The sequence below is a fragment of the Phasianus colchicus genome, chromosome 10 (genome assembly GCF_987193195.1).
Source record: "Phasianus colchicus chromosome 10, bPhaCol1.hap1.1, whole genome shotgun sequence".
Lineage (NCBI taxonomy): Eukaryota > Metazoa > Chordata > Aves > Galliformes > Phasianidae > Phasianus > Phasianus colchicus.
Window position 1 is genome coordinate 9,899,328 of NC_143445.1, and position 24,919 is coordinate 9,924,246.

Here is a 24,919-nt window from a genome sequence, read left to right on the forward strand (position 1 = left end):
ATTTCCAATAATGAGAATATGTCAATAAGGCTACAATGATCAATGAGCTGACCGTTCACCCAAAGAATATAAGTGGTGAATATGCTAACACACAGAGGGAGCTGATTCTGGCTTGTATGTGCTTGTAAGAGCTCCATACAGGCTGACAAGTACTACATGCTGAGAGTGTTTGAACATAATCAATCCATACACACTGTAGGAGCAAATAAGGAAATGAATGATGCAGAAAACATTCCAGGGGTTTCATATTTGTGGAATTTCTTTTTCATATTAAGCAATTCCTTTATTTCATTTATTCACAAAGATGTCACACATACATCCTGAAAAGGCAGACTCAGCCAAAACAAAATGCTCAACTGATCATCTTTATTCAACATCATAGATAGAAAAGAATTTCCAACCATACCAGCCAGGCTGTGGGAAACAACCACAGTGGAGGCTGACCAAGGAAACTACACAGTGTATCGATTCCCTGTATTTCTTCAACATAGGTTTCTGTGGAGGCCCTATCAGCAACTTCATCTGTTTTGGTTTTTTTTGCAGCGATTCTTCATCATGCTGGTCCAGGGGAGGAGAATGATGTAAGCTAAAGTGAGACTTTCACAGAAGCATAAATAGCACTGGCACTAATATATTAGCTAACACTTTTAGACCCTTCCAAAATTCCAAGCATTAACTTCACATTTTAAGCACAGGTAAACCTTGCCTACTGACCTTCAACTACTGCCAAAATAGCAACTTCTGCATGTGCTGATACTCCTTTTAAAGACATCAGTGGACTCCTGGGAAGCAACCAGAGATGCTAATATTATATATAAAGCCCAGGAGTAGCCAAACCAAACTTTTGAATCCAAATTACCCTAAACTTTGAACTTGTAAAAAAGAATAAAAATCTAAATTTTATATTGAAAGCCAGATCCTTCCTTAGGTGGCCTGAGCCCAAGCCATATCCAACTCTCTTCCCTGTAGCAGCAGCACTCTCCCAAGAGGCAAGCAAGGTTGCAGAATTTGGGTAAGTCTTTGTCTGTCAGGATATAATTTCTCAAACTCATACAGCATTTCTGTAGGTAGAGATAAAAAAAAAAATAATCCTAATTATTTTTAAGAAAAAGAGAAGAAAGCTGTTAAGGTAAAGAATACCTTCAACTGAGATGCATAAAAATGAAGCATCTTCAGTGAAGATGCTTCATCAACCCAGTGAATACAGTTGAAAAACTTTCAAATTAAGTTTAATCTAAAAGGAGGAGGAATAGGATAGAGTGGAAATTTACAAAATCTGTATGCAAAAATGCCAGATCAGAAGCTTTCTGGGGATTGATTCTCATATGTAGTGCGATCCTTTTCCACACTTTTGTAATATGTAGCAAATTTTAGTGTAAGCAGTGCCAGTATAAAGTCCTTCAGTACTACAACAATGCTAGTGATTTTCCAAGCATCCAATCTAAAAACACCTGATGCATTTTTTTTTTGAATTAGCCATTGCCTCTTCTTTCTCGCTGAGGGTTATGAAACAGAGGACCAAGTTTCCAGCTTTTGCCACTGAGTTATGGTTGCATAAAAATTTCATGTTGAACACACAACAGCAGTAAGGAGAAAAGAGGGATCACCCTCATAAAATCTTCAAATATGTCAAATTTTCCAAATAAAGAAGAGAAATGAAAAACATCACCAGAGAAGATAAGAAGTTTACAGTATAAAATCCAGATTTATTCTTCCTATTAAGATCTTCAGATCCCTAAAGAATATTTTATAATGCTATTCACATTATAATCTCTTTCATCACTCTTCCACACATCTTACCTCATCTATATCATATCAGCAGAGATACTATTGTAGATTACAATATTCTCTGCACAACTTCGTATCAGATGCTTTCAAGTAAGTAATTATTTCTTCAAGGTTTAAAAATATACAAATAATTCTTAATACTTCTCATTAACTCTGCCTTAGTTATTTTTCCTTCATTTATTCATACATATAAAAATAGCATATGGGATTAAATATTCAAATGTATGCAAATATACATATACATATTTACACAAATATAGCTGACGTTGCATAGAAGTGATCCAGTGGAATGAACAAGAAACAAAATAGAGCTGTCAGCCTCCACTACAGTAATAGCTCCCTCTGGCATAGGAAAAGCTGATGAACCAGTGCCATATTCTCCAAACTGTGGGCATCATTTCTGGTAATAATGCCCTGAAAACTGCTTTCTCAATGCCAGGATAACCAATGCACTGATATTGATATCAAGCCAGCTTCTTAATTCCTCTTTTCTGGCCCGTTTCATTTTATCTAGCAGAGTTCATTGCTGCTGAGAGGGAGGGCAGCTGTGTGGGTGCCAGCACCCAGGAAAAGGCAGCAGCAGCAGCAGCACTGAGATGCTGCTACCTTCCTTCACAGCCCAAAGGAAGCGGTCCTAAGGTGTTTGAACTGAGGCTGCTCACCAGCTTTGAAGCATGTTTTCTTCTATCTGCCAAAGTCCCCTGCTCTTCTACAAACAAAGACGACTATACAAATTTGTGTGAGATTTTATGCTATTTAAGGAATTATTTTCTCTTATGACAATAAATAAATAATTGTTATTTTTATGGTTTTTTTTCTTTACCATTTCTCTCAGTAAGTTCATTCTTTTGATAACTTTCCCATAAGTACAAAAGACGAAGGGCACAACAGGAATCATAAAGGCTAGATCATGGCTTAAATGTCTGATAGCATAGGAAACATACAGTTCAGAAATTTACTGGATGCTTCGGAGGACACACCATTACTCTCACTGTCCTCTGTAAATCCCACACACATCTGGCATAGGCTCACTTTGCTGGTATCCCTCACACCACCAGCAGCTTTGTCTTTTATTTTGCATGTCTCTTTTTCAGATCTGCTTTTTGGAGGGGTCATCTAGGAGACCCATTATTTACTACTTTTGTTACACTCCTAGAGTCATTCTGAAATGAGTCACTAGAAACAAAGCCAAAGCAAATAAGAGAATCTCCTCCTAGAACTGTTTTCTGATTCCTGAGACTCACATACAAATAATCAAGATAAAGGAACAGTTGCCAAACTACTTGCTGCTTAATATTTTTGAAATGGGGAAAAATAAGAAAAGAAAAAGCACAATTAAAGAAGGAGAAACATTTGCATCTCCCATTTTCATCATTCCCCTGGTTACCTTCTCCCAGATCTCAGCCAATCTGTCCCTACAAGAAACAACACTGATATTCATTTTGTGACCATGAACACACTGAGTCAGTGAAAATAGTGAAATGCAGTGTAATGCCTTTTTCTTCTCCGTGTTGTTTACACTCAAACAAAAGGGAAGAGGGTATGTCCTTTCCAAAGGTGCTTGTTTATCCCACATCATACCAGCAACAGATCTGTTAGCAGTAAACAATACTCAATATCAAACAAAGCTATCAAGGTGCAAAAGAAGCAACTGTTTACACAACACTTGGACAAGCTGAAGCAGCAGAAGCACAGGGCAATAGGATGCATTTCTCCCTTTCCCAACAACAGACACTCCTCTTTTTGCTTTTTACCAGCAAAACCCCAAGTCCTGCTGCTGGGTCTCTCATCACATACGTGAAGATTGTTGGCACAGCACATCTTTTCAGATTAAAAAAAACCTCTGCTTCTGCACATTACTTGACAAAAGCCATGAGAACCCATAGGACACTGAAAGACTGCCCCTAAGAAATCTATCCACAATGCCAGGACTGACAAATAGAACTTAGCATTCTCTTATGTGTTTGAAAAGCACAACTACTAATTCCAGCCTTGGCACGGCACAGCACGGCCACAGCAGCCACCTGGTCACAACTTGAGATTCAGATTCTGGGAGCCATAAGGCAATGTTGATTTGTGAAAAGGCATTAGCAGCAAGATACATCTTATTTCCTTTGCTGAGATAACTATAACTTTACGGGATATCATTTAATATTGCAAAATAACAACAGGGAAGTTAGATTGCCTAGGCACACGGTAAACTCTGCAATCCATTCTTGCCATCCCAGCACACAAAAGCGAAGGGCTATTTGAGAAAAAGGATGCTACGTGATGTCCACTGAAAGGGGAAAAGTTGTAAATTCATTTCTTAAACTGCATTTTCTAAAGAAGCCAACAGCTTTTTCTTTGCCTTCCACACACCTTATTACAGGCAAACTGATTTACAAAGAGTCTGCTTTTAATCACACAGTTCCAGAGCTTTCCTGCCCCATGAGAAACGAGCAGTTTTCAAACCAACAGAAGAAGGAGCAGCCTTTTTCCCCAGCCCCACCACAAGTTCTGGCAAGCAAAAAAACAAAAACAAAAAGCATTAAGGAAATGAAATGGAAAAGCTGAAATAAAATGTTCAAGCTGAAATGAAAAAAAAGAAAAAAAAAAAAAGAAAACAAACTGATGAAGTCAGAAAGTGCAACAGACCATAGATTTATTTTTGTCAAAATTCTTCAAAAATGTTTTTCCAAAGGACTTACTGAAAGTACTTGGTGCCAACAGATCTGCTTTTTTGGGAGGGAGGCTTGGAGGGACGAGACAGGAGGGAGAATGATCAAAAGCATTCCAGTCTGTGCATACTCTGAAAGAACAAAGGCACTTTAAAAAACATTAAGCTCAATAAGACTTTCTGGTGAGCTCCAAAGCACTAGGGAGTCATCAAGGTTACATCACAGAAGTAGTTCAGGATCACATGGAAGATTGATATTTATGGTGAATACTATTTTGATGAAAACATTGTCCTGTATTCTCTAGTCCTTTTGACAATCCCATAGCATGTCCTAACAGTCCTTGGGGTATACTACAGCACTTGCAATTGCCACTACTGCAATGGCAACACATAGCTCCCTGTTCAGACAGCAAATAAAATGTTGTTGGTGCTGCATGATTTGAATTTTAGGACTACAGGTTTCCAGGCACTGGCACATGCTCAGGCACATGTTAAGTCTCTCATCTTTGTTGGGTTGGTAACAGTTTTATCTCACAAATATTTTTAGAACATAGCAGCTGGACTACCATTTATCACCACTTCCCATGAGGGATTTAACCTTAGGGCATCATAAACATTTCTTGCAGGTACTGTTTCCACACACCCTGCTTCAGCTATGAGCAGTGTTACAGAAGTGACTTTTCTAAGGGGAATTTATCTTGCATACTTTCAAAATCAAAGGAATGCAGTCAGAAAATATATTTGTTTACTGAAAATCATTATATTAAAGCATTTTTAAGATATTAGAAAAAATTAACACCGTATATTACATTGCTATAATATTTTATTTAGTTCAAAGAACAACAAATATAAATGATAATTTCCAAGGAGTAAAGAAGGAGATATTAAAGTCAAATATTGTATTTTTGGAGTGAATGAGGTGGGAGTCAGGAATACACCAGCCTTGATATCTAGTCTTTTGCATTTTTGCTGTGGTTTTTGTTTTTTGGGTTTTGTTTGTTTGTTTGGGGGTTTTTTTGTTTTTTTTTTTTTGTTGTTTTTTTTTTTTAATCACAGCAATATCAATGACCTTGATGACAGGGAAAGCAGTACTGAGGTAAGAGTTACTACACAAACAGCAATCTCAGCTTTTACTTACTTGTACTTGTGAAACACAAGTTGATTATAGAAGAATCTGACATATCTCTCTTCCTCAGTTTCCTCAGCTGTAAAACTAGCATAATCAATATTTAATTTTTTGACTACTTCCTAAGTATGTTCAGAGTCAGAATGCTGATATTAAAAATGTAAAATCATTAAAATGCCAGAAGTCTTAGCAATGAAGAAGTGTCTAATGACTATTCTCACACTTCTAGTTCTTTTCTCATTCTTTCAGTCCCTCATAACATTTCAGAATAATTTATATTCCCAAGTAGACATAATAAACCTTTAATTATGTACTTCTCCAAGATTACACTGGTCCCTGTCCCTGAACAATCAGGAAATAAGCACCCATTTTTACAAGACTGTTTAATGCTTCTGTGCTTAAAAAATCATTCATCCTATCTGTTGCAAAGACTGTAAAAATCCTGTTTTGGACTGGGACTGTTACTTGCAGAAGGCATCGACTGCCTGCTAAAATGATCTCTTCTTCAACAATCCTACCGTTCACATGACAAGTTTTGAAATAATATTTAACTTCTTCAGATGTAAATTGTCCCTCTCCTGCCCTTCCTAGGCCAAAACTTGTAGTTCTTGGGCAGAATTCCCACTGGAAGATTTTGCATTTCCTGTGTATTTATCATGGTTTTATGATTTTTTTGTGATCAGTATTCTAAATCATAACATCATGTAGAGCTCTGGGAGTTAAATGTTAGTGCTCCAGTTCCATAGACTGCCAATTTTCTGGGCACCTGATTCTCAGAAGAGAAGAAGAACTACATATCCCAGAGGACTTTGCATTTCCCTTTTCCATTCAGAGGGAAAGATAAAACTGTTTGCAAATCACAAGACATCCCCTTTTTTCTTTTCTGCTTGTCTCAGCAGTGTGTGCTTCATAGCCATCTCGCTTTCAGCATCAGAGTAAGGCCTTCGGTTTTGGGACAATCTCTCATTTTTATTTGGTTTATTAGCTTCAATTCCAATTATATTGTATTACATTGTGCTATCTTGCATTCCGCTATCATATTTAGTAAATTAACTTTCCTCCTCAGACTGTTGTTGCTGTTCTGTTTTTAGCCCATTTTCCTACTCTTTCCCCTTTTTAGCCCTTCCCCTTTCTTGGGGTGTGTGTCCATGGGTCTCCCCACCTCATCAGTGAGGGAACCAGGCCGAATCAGCCGTAAACCACTGACAGTGTATCAGTTGGTTGAAAGTGACTCCTGTGTTCAGATTTAACAGTGCACTGATTTGCTCAGTGCCCAAATGCAACTTGAATTCCCCAGTCTTCCTTACTGAGCAATCTAAGACTATTGGTTATCACAACCAGTTCAGTTCTGCAATTTCCAGTTCTTCTCAGATCTATTTGACACAAATGTTGAACTGTGAATCAACTCTTTTCTGCTTTTTTGGCATCTACAGTTACAACCTTAGTTAAGAATTGGCGCAGACAATCAAGCCAGTGAAAACAACGGTAAAACTTTGACTCAAACATAAGCCTCCAGTTTTTGTTGTTCTGTTTTTAAAGAAAAAACAACTTCATCCAGAGCAGGGCAGTTAGGTCATTATTAAGCAAAGTCAACTAGACTATTTGTTCCATGGTTTTGAGAGATGGAGAAAGTGCATCATTTTTACCTTACACACAGATATTATCTGCCAACTGAATAGAGGTAGAAGCTTGAGAGTCCCTTTTCACTCCTGCTAAGTTCACAAGGAAGCACAGCAGCTGACTGAGTAGCTCAACAAGTCTGTCTTCCAGAGATAAAATTAAATGGTGTTGAAAAATTATATCAGTAAGAATTACTACGTATTTCAAACTTTTGAGCACTTCCTTGAGTTCGGTCCAAAGCCTGTGGTAGGCTTTATAAAGGCTCTCGACTGCCATAACCTTTACATCAAAATCCTCCTCATAAGTATGAACAGGGATTTGGGAACCCAGATTTAAACATCTCTGGTTTTCAAAGTCTTGAATCTTGTCTTGCCCCTAAGTCATTTTGCTTTCTTTACAGAGCTGGTGTGAAAACCTTATGGCACATTTATACCGTACAATGCAGAAATCCCTGCACCAGCTGGTGTGAGTACCCTGTATAGCACCATGCTGAGCCATTAGCTCGGGTTCGGGGAGTTGTGTAGATATATTAGCATGGCATTACGCCCAGGCTAATGAGCTCAGGCTAGCTCTGCTTTATACTGCCTTGATCCAGACCTAGCTCCTTGTTATTTCTGTATAGCTCCATACTGCAAAGAGCAAACTTGTCTCTGCACTGCTGGCTCTTATCTGCTCGCGTGGACCCAGTACTGGAACATTTCTTTGTCTGAATTCTAAACACTCCAGTATATAAAAATGTCTGTTCCTGAACTAAACCTTATTTATCTGTCCACACACATCTCAACCTACAAACAAACAGAGCACCTGCACTTCACAGCATTTTCTATTCTATCTTCAATATTTCACATGATTATATTATGTATGAAATAATGTATTTTGAATGAATCCCAGTAATTGCCAGTTACCTCATGTGTTCTCAGTCTTTTGTGGAGAAAAGAATTCCTCATTTTAGTTCTATCACCCAGGTCAAAACTGTTTCTTGAAACAACACTCACTCTCTGTTGGCAGAAGCTCCTCTCTTGAATACCACAGAGTTTATCACTGTAAAAGAAAAAAAAAAGTCATTGGCAAGACAGGTTGACTGATAGATATTGCAATTAACTGGAAGATTATTCTGCATTTTTGTGTCGCTGGCATTAGTGATTATTAGGGGAACGTGCACACATATGAACATAACTGCATTTGTTAGTTAGCAGTTCTACCATGTCATCACTCTTAAGAGATTTCTTTCTTCCTGCTTACCTATTCCAAATGACCCAACATGTGTCTTTGATCTGCCTGAAAGGATAAATATCCTACCTAGGGTTTGAGCACATGAATAGCTAAGCAAAGCTCCTGACACAGCAGAAAGCATTTGCACGCACTCAAGATAAAGTTTAAATGCTGAAATGGAGCGATCAGAATAGAAAACACTGAATGGAGCAAACTTGTAATTACCAACAGGAGCAACATCCTTTCCTCATCAATCCTCGGGCATGCTTACATTAAGCCATAAACGGTTAGACGGTTCTTAAGGGATAGTGTTTCAGGGGTTTTTGTTTAATGCTTCAGAGCTAAATCACGCTTTCCTTTCCCAGGGGTGCAAAAGACAAAGAGGAGGCCAGATGGAGCCGCCTCCCCTCCCTGCCACACCTGGGCAGGGGCCAGCCTCAGTGCAGTGCCCAGGGGATGCTGCCAGCCCCGCGGCAGCCCCGGAGCACCCCCAGCCAGGCTCTCACCGACCCGCAGGCAGTCCCCTCCCCCGCGCAGCCAGGCAGCGGGGCATCTCCATGCTCACTGCCACACCTAATATATTCAGGGGACACAATTCATCCCTTTTGAAGCACTGACATCTTCCCTCACTGCAGGCAGCCATTCTCCGGCTGGAGAGCTGCAGCAGTGCTGCCTTCGAGCACAGACACTGCACCATAGCTGGGCTCCAGGAGCCTGCCAAAGGAGCACCATGTGCCTGAGCTCCTGAAGCAGCAACAGCTGCAGCCTTCGTGCCTCCGGGAGAAGAGACTGCAGGTTCCCAGCACTACACATCAGAAGGTGCAGCCGGCAGCTGGAAGGACTTCAGAGCCAACACCCTGAGAGAGAGGGACAGACTTGCAAGGAAAACACATGCAACAAGCTTCCAGGGCCACAAAACATCACCCTGGAGCCCAGTAAGCATAGCGGTGTAAGCCAAAAATGCTTTACTCTGATCTGCAACATAGCTGCACACACAGGGCTGACAGGAGGAACAGGGACATGGAGCAGTTCTCAGGTGGAGCAGCACTCCCTGCACCACCATGCCTCCACCCAGTGCCAAAGGCATGCAGCAGGCTGCAACTGGAACAGGGAGGGACCACCAGTGGAGGGATGGGCATGGAGGGGAAGGAAACAGGGCAGAGGTTCAAGCAGGAGTATTTCACTCACAATTTGTGCCTTTATGAGAGGAAAGAACACATGTGGCCAGCTTCCACAAAGCAATAAAGAAAATGGTGTCTTTTCTGTCCCACTGGCACTTCAGGCTCTCCTTAGAAATGTCAGTGTGCTGTGACAGTATTGGATGGACTCAGTCCTGAAACTCAGACTGTGCACATGATGAGATGTGGTTGCCAGATGGGCTGTGCAGGTGGCACATGACAGAGGGACATGCACACAAGCAGCGGAAAAAGACAAGGCTACAACCCATGTAATGGGGCCAAACTGTCCTAGCAAGGACATCACCCTGAGCCCAGCAGCAAGGTCCTGGCAGGAGCACACAGAGCACTGTGTTGAGACAGGATAGCTGATGCTATGTCCCAGCTTCAGGAGATGTGTGTGCTCCCACATGCAGCATGCTCACTGCATGCTGCAGAGACCTGCAGGCTCTTTCAGATAGCCAGGAGCAACATGGTGCACGAACATACATGGCTAGCATTCAGCATGAGAAAGGCTTCCTACACCAACCAGCTGCAACCTGACTGTGCAGGGAGAAGAAACCAAAATACATAAAATAAAAAACAAGCTAGAAAGGATGCCATGTCACTGATTCTACTTCCTTGCATTGTTTTGTTTTCATGGCGCATAATGGAGAGTGTAGTCTGAGCCAAAAGGAGAATGTCAGTGTCAGTGCTGACTGTAGGAGAGGGAAGGCACCGTCACTGTCCTCACAGCAGCACTGATTTTACCAACCATGTTACTCAGCTCAGTGAGGTTCTCAGGCCAAGTGACTCAGTGCAGTGCCTCTCTTCTGCTGCAGAATCAGTTAAAACCACTCTCCGGATTCTCTGCGTTTCTCAGGGGAGCAGTCCAGGAGTAGAGAACTATATTTGCCACCTAAAATAGAGCGGGGCTAACAGTTACTTTTCCCTGTGTGAAGCAATGCCCTAAGAGCCACTGCAGCTTGCACCAGTGAATACCAGTACCTCCACTCATGTGCGTGAAGTTCCTGGCTGCTCCTGCTGAGCTGCAGCACTGGTAGAGCCTAGAGGGCAGCCACCTTGGGGCTTGGATGAGGTCTTGCTTTGCCTTGCCTGACTTGTTGCTTCTCCAGGGAGGATAGGGAGGCTCCATGGGCTTTTTCAAGGACAGTTAAACCAAATGGACAGGACATATTACAGGAGAACCTGTGTGGGAGCCACAGATCTTCAGTTTGATGCAAGCTAAAAAGGCTTCTGAAGTCTGGGGTGGCAAATTGCTCAGTGGACTCCATTTGTGCTCAGAGAATTTATTTGCACTGCCACAGCATGAATTTCATCTATTTAGAGCTCATTACAAGTTTCACACGGGCCTACTTAACCCATCTTTTTGTTTTCTAATACCTACTCACCTTTACAAAAAAATTTGCACCTGTCTTTAAACTCTACAGTAAATATTAAGGATAGGAGCCAGGCATGTGGTGTGGCACCTCTGCCATGCTACCAACACAGCGACAGCCATGCTGCTTACCCTGGCACACTCAACTCCAAGAGCAAGTCTTTGGACCTGCTGAAGGTGAGCAATTCCTGCTGATGCCAGCCAGTGCCTCTGGTGCTCTGCACTTTTAGTTGGATCTGTGCACAGGAAGGGGACTGATGCCCACCACCCATCATCCCTGCTGAAAGCTTCCTATGGCTACCTGCCTGCCCAATCCCAGGAAAGGAGCTGTTGATGGCAGTGGAGAAACCAACCTCAGGAGCACAACATGTTGCAAGACAGAGCACTGCCCACCTTACCAAAAATCAAAACCCACCTTCACGTGAACAAACCAAGAGAACGACTCATTGTTAAGAGGTACCATGGAAAGTGAAATGCTGCCCACTCAGCATTCGCTAAGAAGAGCTTTATCCATTGCTGTAATTATTTGTCAGAATTCAAAATAAAACTGTTTTCTCACTGCTGGCAGCATCATCACTGCTATTTCCTTCCCCCCCTTCCCAAAGGCTCTTAATAGCAAAAGGTATTTCACAGGCAAACACTGCTTTTTTAAAAGGCAGAGCTCATCTTATTTTAGAATCTGGTATCTATGCCAAGACTTCACACTGTGCTGAATGCATTACAACATCTACCAAAAGTGCAAAATACGTTTTAAAAATGGTCAGGCGATACGCTGAATAGTTGTGGTTTCTGAATACTTGCCAGTTTAAGTTAGAGGGTTATTTTTTTCCCTGTGTAACTTACAGGCACAATGAAAAAGATATGTGTAAAACATTCTTGCAATCTACTATATCAAAGCAACTAGATTTGCAAATGCATTTGTTCAGCGAAGCACATCACACTCAGAACTCTCCCTGTACTTCCCTTACAATAATATGTTGTTATTCCTTTTCAACATGAAATACCACATAAAGAAGTTATCTTTGCCAGTTTTTCAAACACCAGTCAGTGTCTAGAACACAAGAAACTGGTTATCTGGGGGAACAGGATGCTGAGAAGAGCAGGGTAAGAGGTACCAATTCTTATTGATTTGAAAAACCAAAAAAAAAACAAAACAAAACAAAAACAATCCGAACAAACGAACAAAAAACCAGTAGGAATGAAAAATAGCAAAGTGCAGCCTGGAACAAGTCAGATTAATGAGAGTGGTCTGCTAGAATAACCTGCAAATACCACTTTGCAGAAAGCACTGCAAGTAAAAACCAGACAGGATTCAGGAATCAGATTATGATCTCGTAAGAAATCATGATGTGAACCTTTCCTGAATTCCAGTGGAATTCTGATTTGAGTATGAAAATAGATTTGCATGATTTTTTTCCCATTACTTTTTCGTTATGGGTGCTTCTGGTAAAAAATGAAATAAAAACAAAAAACAACAACAAAAACAAACGGCAGTAGGAAAAGCCAGCAGAGCAGCAGGCAGCCTTTGTAAAAGAAACTGAAACAGGATCAGGGCTCTCCCTAAGGAAAAGAAAATAGCTGCAGATGAATCGAGTAAGAGAGAAATCTAGACGAAAGCAGAAGGCAGTTTAAAAGATGTTTAAAAACCCAGCAGCAAGTACTACTGGAACCCTGATTTCATTAAGCAGATCAAAGACGACAGATCAGAGGGTGTGAAACCAGAGCTGGTTGGTCATTTTCTGACAAAGTTGTTTTTCAGAAGAAAACGTCAATTAGTGGAAACCCAAAGCTTTTGGCAAGGAAACACATACTGACTTCGGAGCATTTTCTTGGGCACACCATCGAAGTTCTAAGCAGAGAAATCATGCCCCGAGAGCAGCCAACAAGCCAATCTATCACTAGGCCAGTGCCCCAGCACAGTATTCAAATCCCTGAAGTGAAGGTGAGGAGGCACCCAGCTAACAGTGGCCCTTGATGGTGAGATGATCTCCTATGGCATCCTGTGGATGTAGCAGCCCAACAGAGCTTTTCTCAGGTGAACCTAGCCCAAGTTAGTAAGCCCCACTGCCCTTCTGATGCACCTGTATTATTTTCACAGAATCAACTCCCACCAGCCCTGTGCGGTGTCTCTGTGCCTCCCTCCCAGCTGTAACTACCTCCCCTGTGTCTGGCCTCCTGCACACCCACACCCTCAGCTTTCCCAAGGGTGGGACATATGGCTGGAAAAAGCCATACCTGCTATATGGATATCACTATTAGTTTTGCTTAAATTCTATCACTTTATTTTGAGAATGCAATTAAAACGCAAATTGCATTCATACACTGTATTATCATACACATGCAGTTTACAAAAAAAATATATAGAAGTTTAAAAGCTGAAAAAAAAAATTCTCATAAGCAAAACAGGAACGCTAAGAAGAGATTTTAATACATTTCCTCATCCAATATTTTATTCAAAGCTGTATATCATGAACACCTTGCCCAATTATTTTTTCATCTCCCCTTTTAGTTGTTCAGAGAGCCCTACTAACAGACATTTGAAGTTGTGCTACCCAGGAGAAAAGGCTCACAGCAAATCTTTGCAAGCACATTAGCTCGATACCAGAAATGGTCCCGGGTGCATGCAAACACCTCAGGAAGGTTTCAACATACGTACAGAGAACAAACACCTACAGACTTCCATCTTTTCTTACTCAGAAATGCCTTGCTGGCTCTCATGAGTCTTGAACAAGTAAAATTCCTGAGGAGTCACACACCTTGAACTGGTTCTAGGTCTTGGAACACTGACTGCATTAAGCCACTTACTTCCTTTTTGAAAATAGTTCAGCTACTGCATTTAATAACAGTATTACTCACTCCTGCAAGTTAACGTGCTAACTATTTACAGCGTAATCTACGGTCTCACCATTAGTCAGCTGTTAAATTCTGCCTCGTGATAAAATAAGGCTTAGATCTGCTGAACAAATATGATCAAACTCACAAAAAGTGAAAGCAGATGGGAAACTCTATTGCAAAATTGTTGCAGAGACAAAGGGGAAAAAAAATCAATGGTGTAATTTTAATGAAAATAGAATTCAGATGGAATGAGATAATGTGCAAATCATTCGGTGAAAAATACATCTCCAAATATGATTTAAGAGACATTTCTGTGCCATGGTTACACATTTAATTTCCAAAACCATGAAATGTTCCATTATTGTAATAGCTTTGATTGGCTGTGATTCTGCCAGCAAAACTATGACGGTACTGTTATAATGATAAATTTTGCTGCAAGAAAAGGGCTATTATATAAGAATGACTCTTTCAGATATTTATAGAGTGAGAGTTTTTATTTATTTATTTTAAGAGGTTATAATGAGAGAGGCTGGATTGAAAACAAAGAAAGAAGGAAAATTGGGGCCAGTCAATATAATGCTCTCAATTAGCCCGAGTTTTTCATACTTTAAATTGTTTCAGGGCTTCAGAAAAACACAAAAGGAACCTAAGGCTTCTATTCTTTTTTTTTAGATGTGTTTTTTTGCCTCTGTTATGACTATTCACTGATTCTTCTCTTGCTTCCTTTCTGTCTCCTTTCTCCTGTCCTCACTTTTCAGCCTCTTGATAGTTTGGGAATGAAAATATGTTTTCTTGCCAACCTCCTTCCTTTTCTTTCCCCATTACTATTCAGACAGGACAACGATTTCTCAGAAATGACCTATAAATATATTAATACCTAGCTGGCTAGCTATCCATCCATGTGTATAGATAATCATAATGTAACGACGTCAAAATCTGAGTCAAAATTATCATCAAAGGTCACAACATAGCAAACAATTCCACCATAATAAGCCTCAAAAAGAATATCCAATAAATGTAATATTACATATGAAGTGCAATAAAAATTTCATGCAGAGGCGCATTTTCATTTAAATTTCACAAGCGTTGTGGGAAATACCTTTCATCACCAGTGCTGAAACCTGAGAGCAAAACCACCACAGGAAGTTCAAGTGTAAATTTGTAAAATAAATCTTCCTCCGTCCTTTGGGGAGTAAACTTGATTAGTAGGCAAGAGTAGCAGAAGTAAAAATATAACTACAAGCATTTCGCAACAAATAAAAGCAACAAACACGAAGGCATACAGCTACAAGCAACAGTCTGATAAAATTATATACTCTCATACTTTAGAATACGGTCAAAAAAAGTTCAGAATTAGAAATTGTTAGCGAAGAAGTTAATAGATTTATGACAAGTCCAAAGAACAAGCTTCACTGCGTTAAGCTCACTATCAACCTTCTGTTGGTATTTTCTGTTAATGCCATCATCACGTCTCCAGTCAGAGCACATAGTACATGTGTCACATCCAAGCAGCAGACTTTCAGGGCATGTCCTAGACCACTTGGACATGTTTTCATGGCTCCAACCAAGCCTTCATAATAACCAGACTCTTGGCAACAAGGCCCTCACATTCACAAGCAGGTGAGCGTAGAAATTGTTCCATTAATGGATCTTCACCAGACACTTTTAACTACCTTAAAATTAGCATACTACCATTTTGTCTTCCCACAGAGAGCTTGAATTAATAGATATGCATCCCACCTGTGTATTATAGTCCTATATAGTCACAGCCTACTTGGCTGAAACAGTTATTTAAACTCCTCACTGAACACCTTCTATTACAACAGCACAGAGAGCTGACTCAACATGCCTCTCAGTGCCATTCTCAGCTTGGCAGTACTGTGGGACCTTGGAGGATGATGGTGTGCTGCACTGAAGGCTTGAGAGTAAGTTTGTAGGAAGATGATTCAGAATGAGTAATTCCAAAAAAGCCACTAGATTCTTTCCCATCTGCCCTACTCCCACACCACACTCAATGTGTTTCTTCCTACTCACTAATAACAGCTCTTGCCTCCTACATGCTATCAACACCTGACTGTCTTTTCTCACTGCAAAACAGTAAGCTCTTATAAAGCATTCAAAGCACAATTTTGTCTGACACATTTTTTTTTAGCTAATTGTGTTAAGACTTTTTTTTCCTGTTAGAGCTGTTTCATTTGTAGGAGCAAATAAGCCTGAGTATCTCCTGCCACATCTGCTATCATCCCTCTATTCAATATGCAGAGCCAAAGACTGCCAAAGGTTACAGTTTACAAAAAACAGTGCCTTTTCCCACATAGACTGAGGCTGATAAGGAAACCAGTTGGGTACCACTCAGGTAGCTCTCCATTCAACCCATTTAGATCTACTTGATGACCCTGTGGGAAGCAAAAAGCTGGAAAGTGATTCTTCTGTGGGCAGTTCCACCTACTTTTGATCTTGTAACCAAAATCCACAGATGTTGGTCAGTGTCTTTTTCGCACCCTTTTTCCCATTTTTTTCCCTTGAGGCTCTGTTCACTTCACTTGTGACTTTATAGTCTTATAACACTTTACTGTTCAATAGATAATGCTGAAATGCAAAAATACCCCAGAGAAAGTGCTCTTTGAGCACACTACATATAGCACACAGCTCTGCTCCCAGATGTAGACCATGTTACCTTTCTCAAGAAACAGCATCATGGCATTGGGACTCCCAGAAAGCCATGCAAGAATCTATCTAGCCTGAATGTTTCAATGCTGTTTCAGAACCACAATAAATCAGAAAGTTCTGCCAATATTAAGCTCTTCACAAAAAAAAAAAAAAAAAAAAAAAAAAAAATCTAGCCAGCAACATTTCCAACAGGCTCCTCTGTGTGTTCGCTTTTCCCAATTAATGACTGAGTTCATCAGGAAAAAAATAAAAAATAAAAAATAAAAATCAAGAAAGACCGAGAAGCTAGGTTTGAAAAAAGTATCCATATGCCATAAAAAGTTCCAAAAAACTTCTGGCTGACTAACATCATCATGCTAGAAAGTCATGCTGGAAAAATTATGAGAGAAATACAGGCCAATACGAACTCTAACCTGAATATTACTGCAACTTTATCCACATATTTTACCAGGGATTCCTAAAGAAATAAGGCTCATGTAGTCACATAAAGCCAGCTTGTCTGCATCTGATTAGAAATTCCCTCTCCTCCAGTAACTTCTGAAGCCATTGACCAATTTCAACCAACTTTGCCAGTAAAGCAGAAGTCTGAGAAATTGACACCTCCTATTTCAAATGGGCAGATAAGTGACACTCTCAGAAGAGCAAGGCCTGTACTTGTCCTGGAAGCTTACAAGCCGCTTTCTATTATTATCTATTCTCTGTTTGACAGAGTTCTCACAGTAAAAACAAAAATGTTGGCAAAGACAATAGCTGCCAAAGGCACTCCCATCGCATTACACAAAGGACCTTAGGTGCCTCCCCTCAGTTAGAGGCAGATCAGAGCAAAGGGTATGGGGAAGAGAAACATCCAGTCTGGTAACTCCAAGAAACAACTGCCACTAATTTCAGCCAGTTGGGACAATGGGAACTCACTCATTACGTGGACAACTATCTCCTTTTCAAGGCATATCAGAGCTGCAGGGCGATACCCTCACATTAAGATTTGCAAAAGCTATCTTCATTTGCTTTCATGCTATTCTGCAAGACAATCCCACTATGTGTGCCTTCTGAGCATGACATCTGTGCTTCCAGTGGAGGGAAGCCAATGCTCAGATACACACAGGTGTTCCTGTTGTAAAGCATGTGTCTGGAAAGCTGAGTGTACAAAAAAATGTGCCCTTTGTGCACTCTTCTGGGATCTGGAAGCCACGCTAGCAGCTGCACAATGTGGGGAGAGTAAGCAAGATCAGGTAGGTCAATTAGATGCAGAAGCAAGTGGCAAAACATCAGCACCAAATTTCCTTTGAATACTTTCAAAATCCCTTTCTTCCTATCTGCATTATCATTTACTATTTTCATTCCCTGTTTTTATTTTTCCATCCTCCATCCTGAAGGCTCCCTCAGCCATGAGGCACAGCACTGCTCCTTCTGCATTGCAGAGCATTGAAGCTCTGGGATTCCCTGCCCCATTAACTACATCAGGCAAATAAATGCTTCTTGGATGTTATGTATCTCCTAACTTTTCCTACTGTATGAAGGAAAAGGTTTCTTCATCTACAAGGTTTCTATGTAAAATGCTCCTGGCATAATCTAGACAGAATTTCCATTATTTTGGACACTGTTGGGCTGTCATCTACCAGAAAAGCTTTCATACTCAACTTTCCAAGAAGGTCAGACAGGCAGATCAGCACAGTTTCAGCCCACTTGAGAGCAGCTGGTTACTAGTCACAGTTCTGCCCTTATGGTCTTCTCAGCCAAGAGGTCTCCTCAGGCCACAGTGGCCAATCTGCCCACTTATAATCAGGATTTGACTGCCCCCAGAATTAAGCAAGTCATTGAAATGTTGCAAAGAAAGTAAATGACGCTTCAGTATAGCTTCCAGGGGAAAAAAATGATATCATTGCAAGATGCAAACAGTGAGGAAAACTCTTTCTCGACGGTACAGAGATGGGGAACTGTGTGCCCCCAAGGCAAAGGACTACACTTCCTGCAGATTCACTTGGCTTAAAACGTGCTGCAAACTGCCATTCCAGAACTGACATGTTCCATCTTTTGTGATTCTTCACTGTTTTGCTGGCTACTTCATCTCAAAATGCATTATTTCACTGCCAGCAAGTGGGGTTGAAGGTAACCTTTGATCACTGAGAACTGCTATCCCACACAAGCTTTACAGCAACACAGACCTCGATGTAAGCTTCTATTGCGAACTGAACATAGTACCCTCCAGAGGTAAGAAAAGGTCTACAGAAAGTGTTCAGTATCTGCTTTTTAAAATTAACAAATATTAAGTTTGATTACAATGTTTTTGAAGATTTTTTTTTGAAGAGACTGCATGGTTCCCTACCTTTCAAGCAGACTCTGCTACTATAGAGGAAAACCCCTACAGACTGCTAACCATGATCTCTTAGCCTTATGACATACAGCAGAGCACAACATCAGAGAAGTGCACAGATTCTGTTTTTCCACAAACACAGTTAAACAGTTTTATTACAAAATGTCAGATGAAGCTCCATTGGGACCTATGTGCTTTTAAATGACAGAATTTCCTTTGCAAGTAACTTTAGAATAGTCAGCCTTCTAGTATTTAGAAATGACAATGCTTTTGCCTGTTTTTTCATATCCAAGAGATGCTCTCTTTGATCCTTAGGAGGACTGCTGTTCATTCCTGGTCAGTGTTACCTTTTGGATCATTGACTTTTTTTTTGGTCCTCTTGGCATAAGAATCATTTCATTTCCCTAAACACGCAGCATGGCAGGTATTATGAAAACTGTTTAGGAAATAATGCCAACCTATACATATTTCCCTAAGTAAATATTTATTTAACTTCCTAAAGATTTAGAAATAATCATTATAATTTTCTTTAAAGACGCCATTTCTATTTCCATTTTAAACCACTTTATTAATCCACCATTTAAGACACATTAAGCTGAAGCATCATAAAATATTGTCTGTAGATGCAAATGTATTTTTTGAAAAATTGCCAAATAGCATTCAGATTTATAATGCAGATATACCAAATTAAAAGAGGAAGTTAGTAGGTTTTAAGTCTTTTTTTTTTTTCATGCTTCAATAATAACAAAATTTGTTTTATTATGAAAACTAAAAAAACTCAAGTATTTAGTCCAGGCTATAGTGCAGTTTTTGCTTTCATTTTTCACACTTATTATATGCACGGAAGAGATCTGTTATATAATATTTTCAAACGGTATTAATATCTGTTCCACAAATTCCAATAGCATTCTAAATAAATAAGTAAATATTTTTTTCTCTAAGTTGCGCTCACAGAACTCAGAACTACAAACCTAGTAGGAAATCTACTCCAAGTTTGTGTTGCTCTTCCAACATTCTCTAGGATACCAACAGTCAGTACAACAGAATTAAAAGGCTGTTATTTCTTAGAAAGCATTCTATTATAAAACACTGAATACACTGTAACTACACTAAATCTGAAGGATTCAAATAATAGAGAAGCATGAAGGAAAGGAAGGCAACATATTCCTATCATTGGTCCAAGAAGAAGGCCAATTACAACATAGCATATTCATTGTATGGGCCCAACGGATGGCTACAAAGATGATAAAGGGCCTGGAGTATGTCTCATAAGAAGAAAGACTGAGCAGCCTGAGTAACCTGGGGAACAGTGGGCTGAGAGCGAGGGATCTGATTAATATTTATAAATATCTAAAAGAAAGTGGAAGGCCAACGGATGAGGCCAGGCTCTTCTCAGTGATGCATAGCAATAAGACAAAGAGCAATGGCCTAAAACTTGTACATAGGAAGAGTTCTATACAAACATGTGGATGAACTTATTTACAGCAAGGATGACCAAGCACTGGAATAGGCTGTCCAGAGTGGTTGTGGCATCTCCTTCAATGGAGATGTTCAAGACCTATCTGGTTGCCTACCGGTGTGACTTACTATAGAGTACCTGCTGTAACATGGGGGGCTGAACTCAATGATCTCTTGAAGTTTCTTCCAGCTCCTGCAATTCTGTGGTTCTGTAATATCCATAGATCTGCTCAGCTCAAGGAAACAGAAAAGAAACATAGAAATAAAGCATTTTCCAAGAGGGTTTCAAGTTTACAGAAGTCAGTGATAAATGGTAGCAAGAAAAGGCTCCAAAACTACTGGAAGAGCTTCTGCTGGACATACTAACAGGAGCTAATTTAAAATGTGATAACAGCACAAAAGTTATTTATCCAAGATAAATATGGTGCTTTTACTCAGCACCATCAAGAATAGGAATATGGAGTACTCTGTTAGAAGATGTATTAGGTCCAGCAAGAAATTTGTTAATATTTTAAATCAAAATCCACAATTTCAAGAATTGCTATCTTTGGCATCCAGTGAAGTCATGAATATCATGAAGTTCAAAACTTCACTAAAAGATCATTATATAAAATCATAACAAGAAAATCCATTATGTCATTTAAGAAAAGAGCTAAGCACTTCTGCTGGAAGCATGTGATAAATAGTAAGGTATCAAACTAGGAACTAGTATACTGAGGTAGCCAACATAAAAATATAATAGCTCCAGTATCCTTTAATCCTCATCTTTCTCAAAGATAACACGAGGCACCTTTCAATTTTTGTGATGAGTTCAAGACAGGGACTGCAAACAACAAACCCAGTCTTCTAACACAACACTTTCCCTGCTCGGTGAAAAATGCCTAACAAAAAACTGAAAACCACACAATTTTATTCATGCACTCCTCTAGTGACTGGAGATAAAGATGAGCAGTTCTTTGTGTATGGGTATGAGAGTATGGGGTACTCTCCTTGGATGAGTTTTATCACATGGGATGTGAATCTGAATTTTCCAACTCAAGCAGTGATTCTGAAAATAAAGCTTAACCAAGACCACAAAAGGAGAGATGCCTAAAAATCATCATAATAGTTTAATCAAGCAATATTTTCTATTCTTCAAAATTAAAGCAAGAAAAAGAAACCCAAACTCTCTATGAGTAGTAAGTGCTTTAAAACAAAAAATATGCTAAGACCCAATATTTGATCGGAAAAAACAACAAAGTTGTTGTTGTTAATGTTGAAAGTGCTTAATCCACCTTATAATAATATTGAGGCAAAACTACAGCTGTGAAAACCAGAGGGAAAGTTAAATCGATTACATTGAGCAAACACTCAAAGCCTGCAAAGCTTAAAGATGCTATGTATGCAGTATGAGCTAAAAAATAAAAATTAAAATGAAAGCAAACAACTTCCTTTTCTAATGTTGAGGCTACACACACCTTTGCTACATGAAAAGATCAGCCAAACTTTACTAGACTTGCATTCATTCCATGGAGTTGTTCTGGATGGTCTAGTCTTGAGTACGTGTCAGTCTGCAGCACAGTAAAATGGAGACATTGCTCATCTGTCAGTTTAATATTCTTTTCTGAAGTGTTCAACACAGGTGTCAAGAACCCTATCTGCATCCCTAATAAGTTCCTAATTGAAAACTGCTGGAATAGTTGCCCATAAACCAGGACATCACTTCCCACAGAAGCAGACAGAACTTCACTGAAACAGTGTCATGTACATTTTGCACAGTGGTTATAGAACTGTATATATAATTGCTTCAGCAATTATACATTTACTCACACAAATCCTAATAGAAATATCTGCATATGTCATAAAGTAACCAGACAAAATAGATATAATCCTAGAGCCCTGATCCCACAAAGGACTGCATGTTGTACCCTACAAGTATCCTATTGCTTCTCCGGGAGTCCTTAAAAATGTCTTTATGGTTCAAAAGACCTTTCCTACTATTCCAGTTTCTTTCCAATACTCCTGCTGTCTTTACATTTCTGCAGAAAAATGCCCTCCATATTTCTTTTCTAGTGCTGTGGAACCTATAACAATTAGCAGTTTCTACATGTCTTTGCTCTGCCTCATTTTTCCTCCCTTGGCAGTTGCTATTCATAAAGTAGATACCTATCAAATGTTTAAATCAGTTACTCAAAAATAAATTAATTTAACTGCTATTTTTAACGGGCATTCATTGGAGGAAAAAAAGAGTCATTGCTTTCTAATATGTTTCATTTGGTGTGCAAAGCCAGAGTATTTTAATAAATAATTCATATTAACAGAATACAAAATTTATTGGACTAATACTTTTGGAAACACAAATGAATGCAATGAGGTAGGATGTGCACACATACACATATATTCAGCTGTTTTATGTTTTCAGATTACCATTATTACAATATTCCCTAATCTCTAGTCTACAAAAGCTTCTGGCTACAGCAGGATAGAAAAGAGGTTTCTTGGTAATGTATCAGTAAAACAGATAAGGAAAATCAGAAGAGAACATAGTATATCCTCCTAACTCTATAGTTTGGTCAGTTATGCAAATACAAGCAACACCTAATGTAGACATATAAAAATGATCATCTGCAGCTCTGATTCTTTTTAATTTATCCTGAAAAAAAACCTAGGCTCCATGGATACAGAACTGCGGGAGTGGGTCTATATTAGGTATATATATGCAAGCAAAACCCACAAGGTTTTTATGGCTACAGTTCCAAAGCACTGTCCAACAGAGAAAGCTGAAACAGAGGCAGTCCACAAATATCCTTAGCACAAGAAAGGATGTTCTCAACCCACAGAATACGTAAGTATTTCAATAGCATTTAAATATCATGGTGATAAACCTGTTATTTGTGGAAGTAGAAGTTCCCAGGTACCATCTGAATTCCAACATTAGGCAACAAAATTAGTTGGACGCAGAGGCAGAGCAAGCATACAGAAAAGAGCAGCAGTGAACAGACCTGGAAACAGGCTCACCCACAGAACACGGCACTATGAAATCCCTGAGATGCTGTACAGTTGCCAAGCACATGCACTCTCCCTCCCTATTCCCCAAAGTATGAATTGAATCAGTAGAATCATTCCTGGTATCATTTGGCCAATGACCTCAGTGAGAAGAAGTTTAAGCCACTGTTGATAATGTGCATTTTCTACAGAAACTCTATATAAAGTAAATTAAATTAGAAAAGAAGGAAGAAAATCTGTAAAAAAGAAAAAAAAAAAAAGGCAAATGCTTCTTTCATCTGTTCCTGTCTTCCTTATTATTTCAGTGTTGGATGTGGAAGAGTAAATAAATCTCATTTTATATCTGTGACACAATTCCCAGCTGTGGTTTCCTCAAGTCCTTCCAAAGCAGCTTTTTGGCAACTTAAAATGATTTGGCACTGTCATAGTCACAGAAAATATATTTTATTCCTGAAAGGATTATTCAAAGTTTAACTGGCTGTAAGAGCACCACATCCGCTCTGACTCTCTGAAATTGAACCCTGGGAGAACCGATTCTCTGCTGCCTGCTGTATACCCCTCGCACACGTTACGGAAATTTCCTCCAGTATTCTCAATTTGGGAACTGTCAGATTTCTTTCTTTTCTCCCATCCTACAAAGCAATTATTTCACTGACAGAGAACTGGAAACCAAAGCATGTCCAAGTCACTTGATATAATGACGGCAAAAGTATGGGATTTCTGCAGTGGCTGCGGAGCACAGGCTTTGCGCTGCCAGAAATCATTAGCGCGGTGCTGGGTACCGTGGCAGTTTTCACAACTGGGACACTTGTTTGTGGGAACTGTACTGAAACTCCATTTATAAGATTCACTTAGGCTGTTCAACAACCGTAACACAGCTCTGAGTCTGCATCCTCCAACACTGAATTTGAAACACCACTATGGGGCAAAACACATTAGAAATTCTCAAACAGGCTTTCTACTGAGACAGTAACATTAAAGTGATCAATTTCAGTAATACCTGAATAAGTACCATTTATTTTTATAGTCTTTCTCTAGTATTTCCCATGCATTTAACAGCCGAAGAGAGAAATCCTCCCTGCCATCCCGAATTTCCCATTGCAACACCTGCTGTCTCTCCGTGCTCACCCACGACCCCAAACAAGCCATCCTCAGTGGGCCTCAAACCGCTTTACAATTTTGTGTTTTGTGTTGTTTTTCAGCATGCCAGGCACATCCCAAGCAGTCAAACCCACAACCAGATGGTCAATACACAGGGGGAGACACCCACAGACTTGAAAAACAAACAAACAAACAAAGGCATAAATCAGAATTACCACTATTTAGTGTTTGGTCGTGTCTCAGCATTTAGGCCAAACCCTTAAAAAAAAGCTTGAGAACACATTCACAGCATAGGAAACCATTCTCAACCTAGATTTTATTTCTGCCAACAGGTTTGGTGGGGTGAAATAAATCTTAAAAGCATTTCCTCCCCTCCTGCTCCACCAATGCATTATTCATAAAAGCTGGGGATTTTTTTTTATTACCTGGGGATTTCATTTTTATTATGTTCAAAGGATTGTTTCAGTGAGCATTCACTCCCCTGCAGGCAAGTATGCAGGTTTTCTTCCACACTACAGTATAAATTACAGTGAATATCTGAATAACACCGGCAAAACCTCAACAAAATCAAATAGCCAAAAACATTAGGGACAAATTGCCC

General features: G+C 39.7%; 1 protein-coding gene across 3 annotated transcripts in view; it reads right to left on the reverse strand.

The window, feature by feature from the left end:
- The window catches only part of LOC149916599 (uncharacterized), a 135,259-nt gene that overhangs the window by 59,603 nt on the left and 50,737 nt on the right, over positions 1-24,919 (reverse strand). Inside the window, exons 2-4 of one of the 3 annotated variants that reach the window (XM_090147274.1) lie at positions 8,189-8,234; positions 4,479-4,579; positions 288-1,061 (exon numbers count right to left, since the gene is read on the reverse strand). In XM_090147274.1, the coding sequence (XP_090003400.1) occupies positions 925-1,061; positions 4,479-4,579; positions 8,189-8,234 (284 nt within the window). In that variant the 3' untranslated portion in view covers positions 288-924. Of the gene's footprint in view, positions 1-287; positions 1,062-4,478; positions 4,580-8,098; positions 8,235-24,919 lie in introns of those variants that run through there. The other 2 variants (XR_016469592.1, XR_016469594.1) reach the window with 2 other exon arrangements.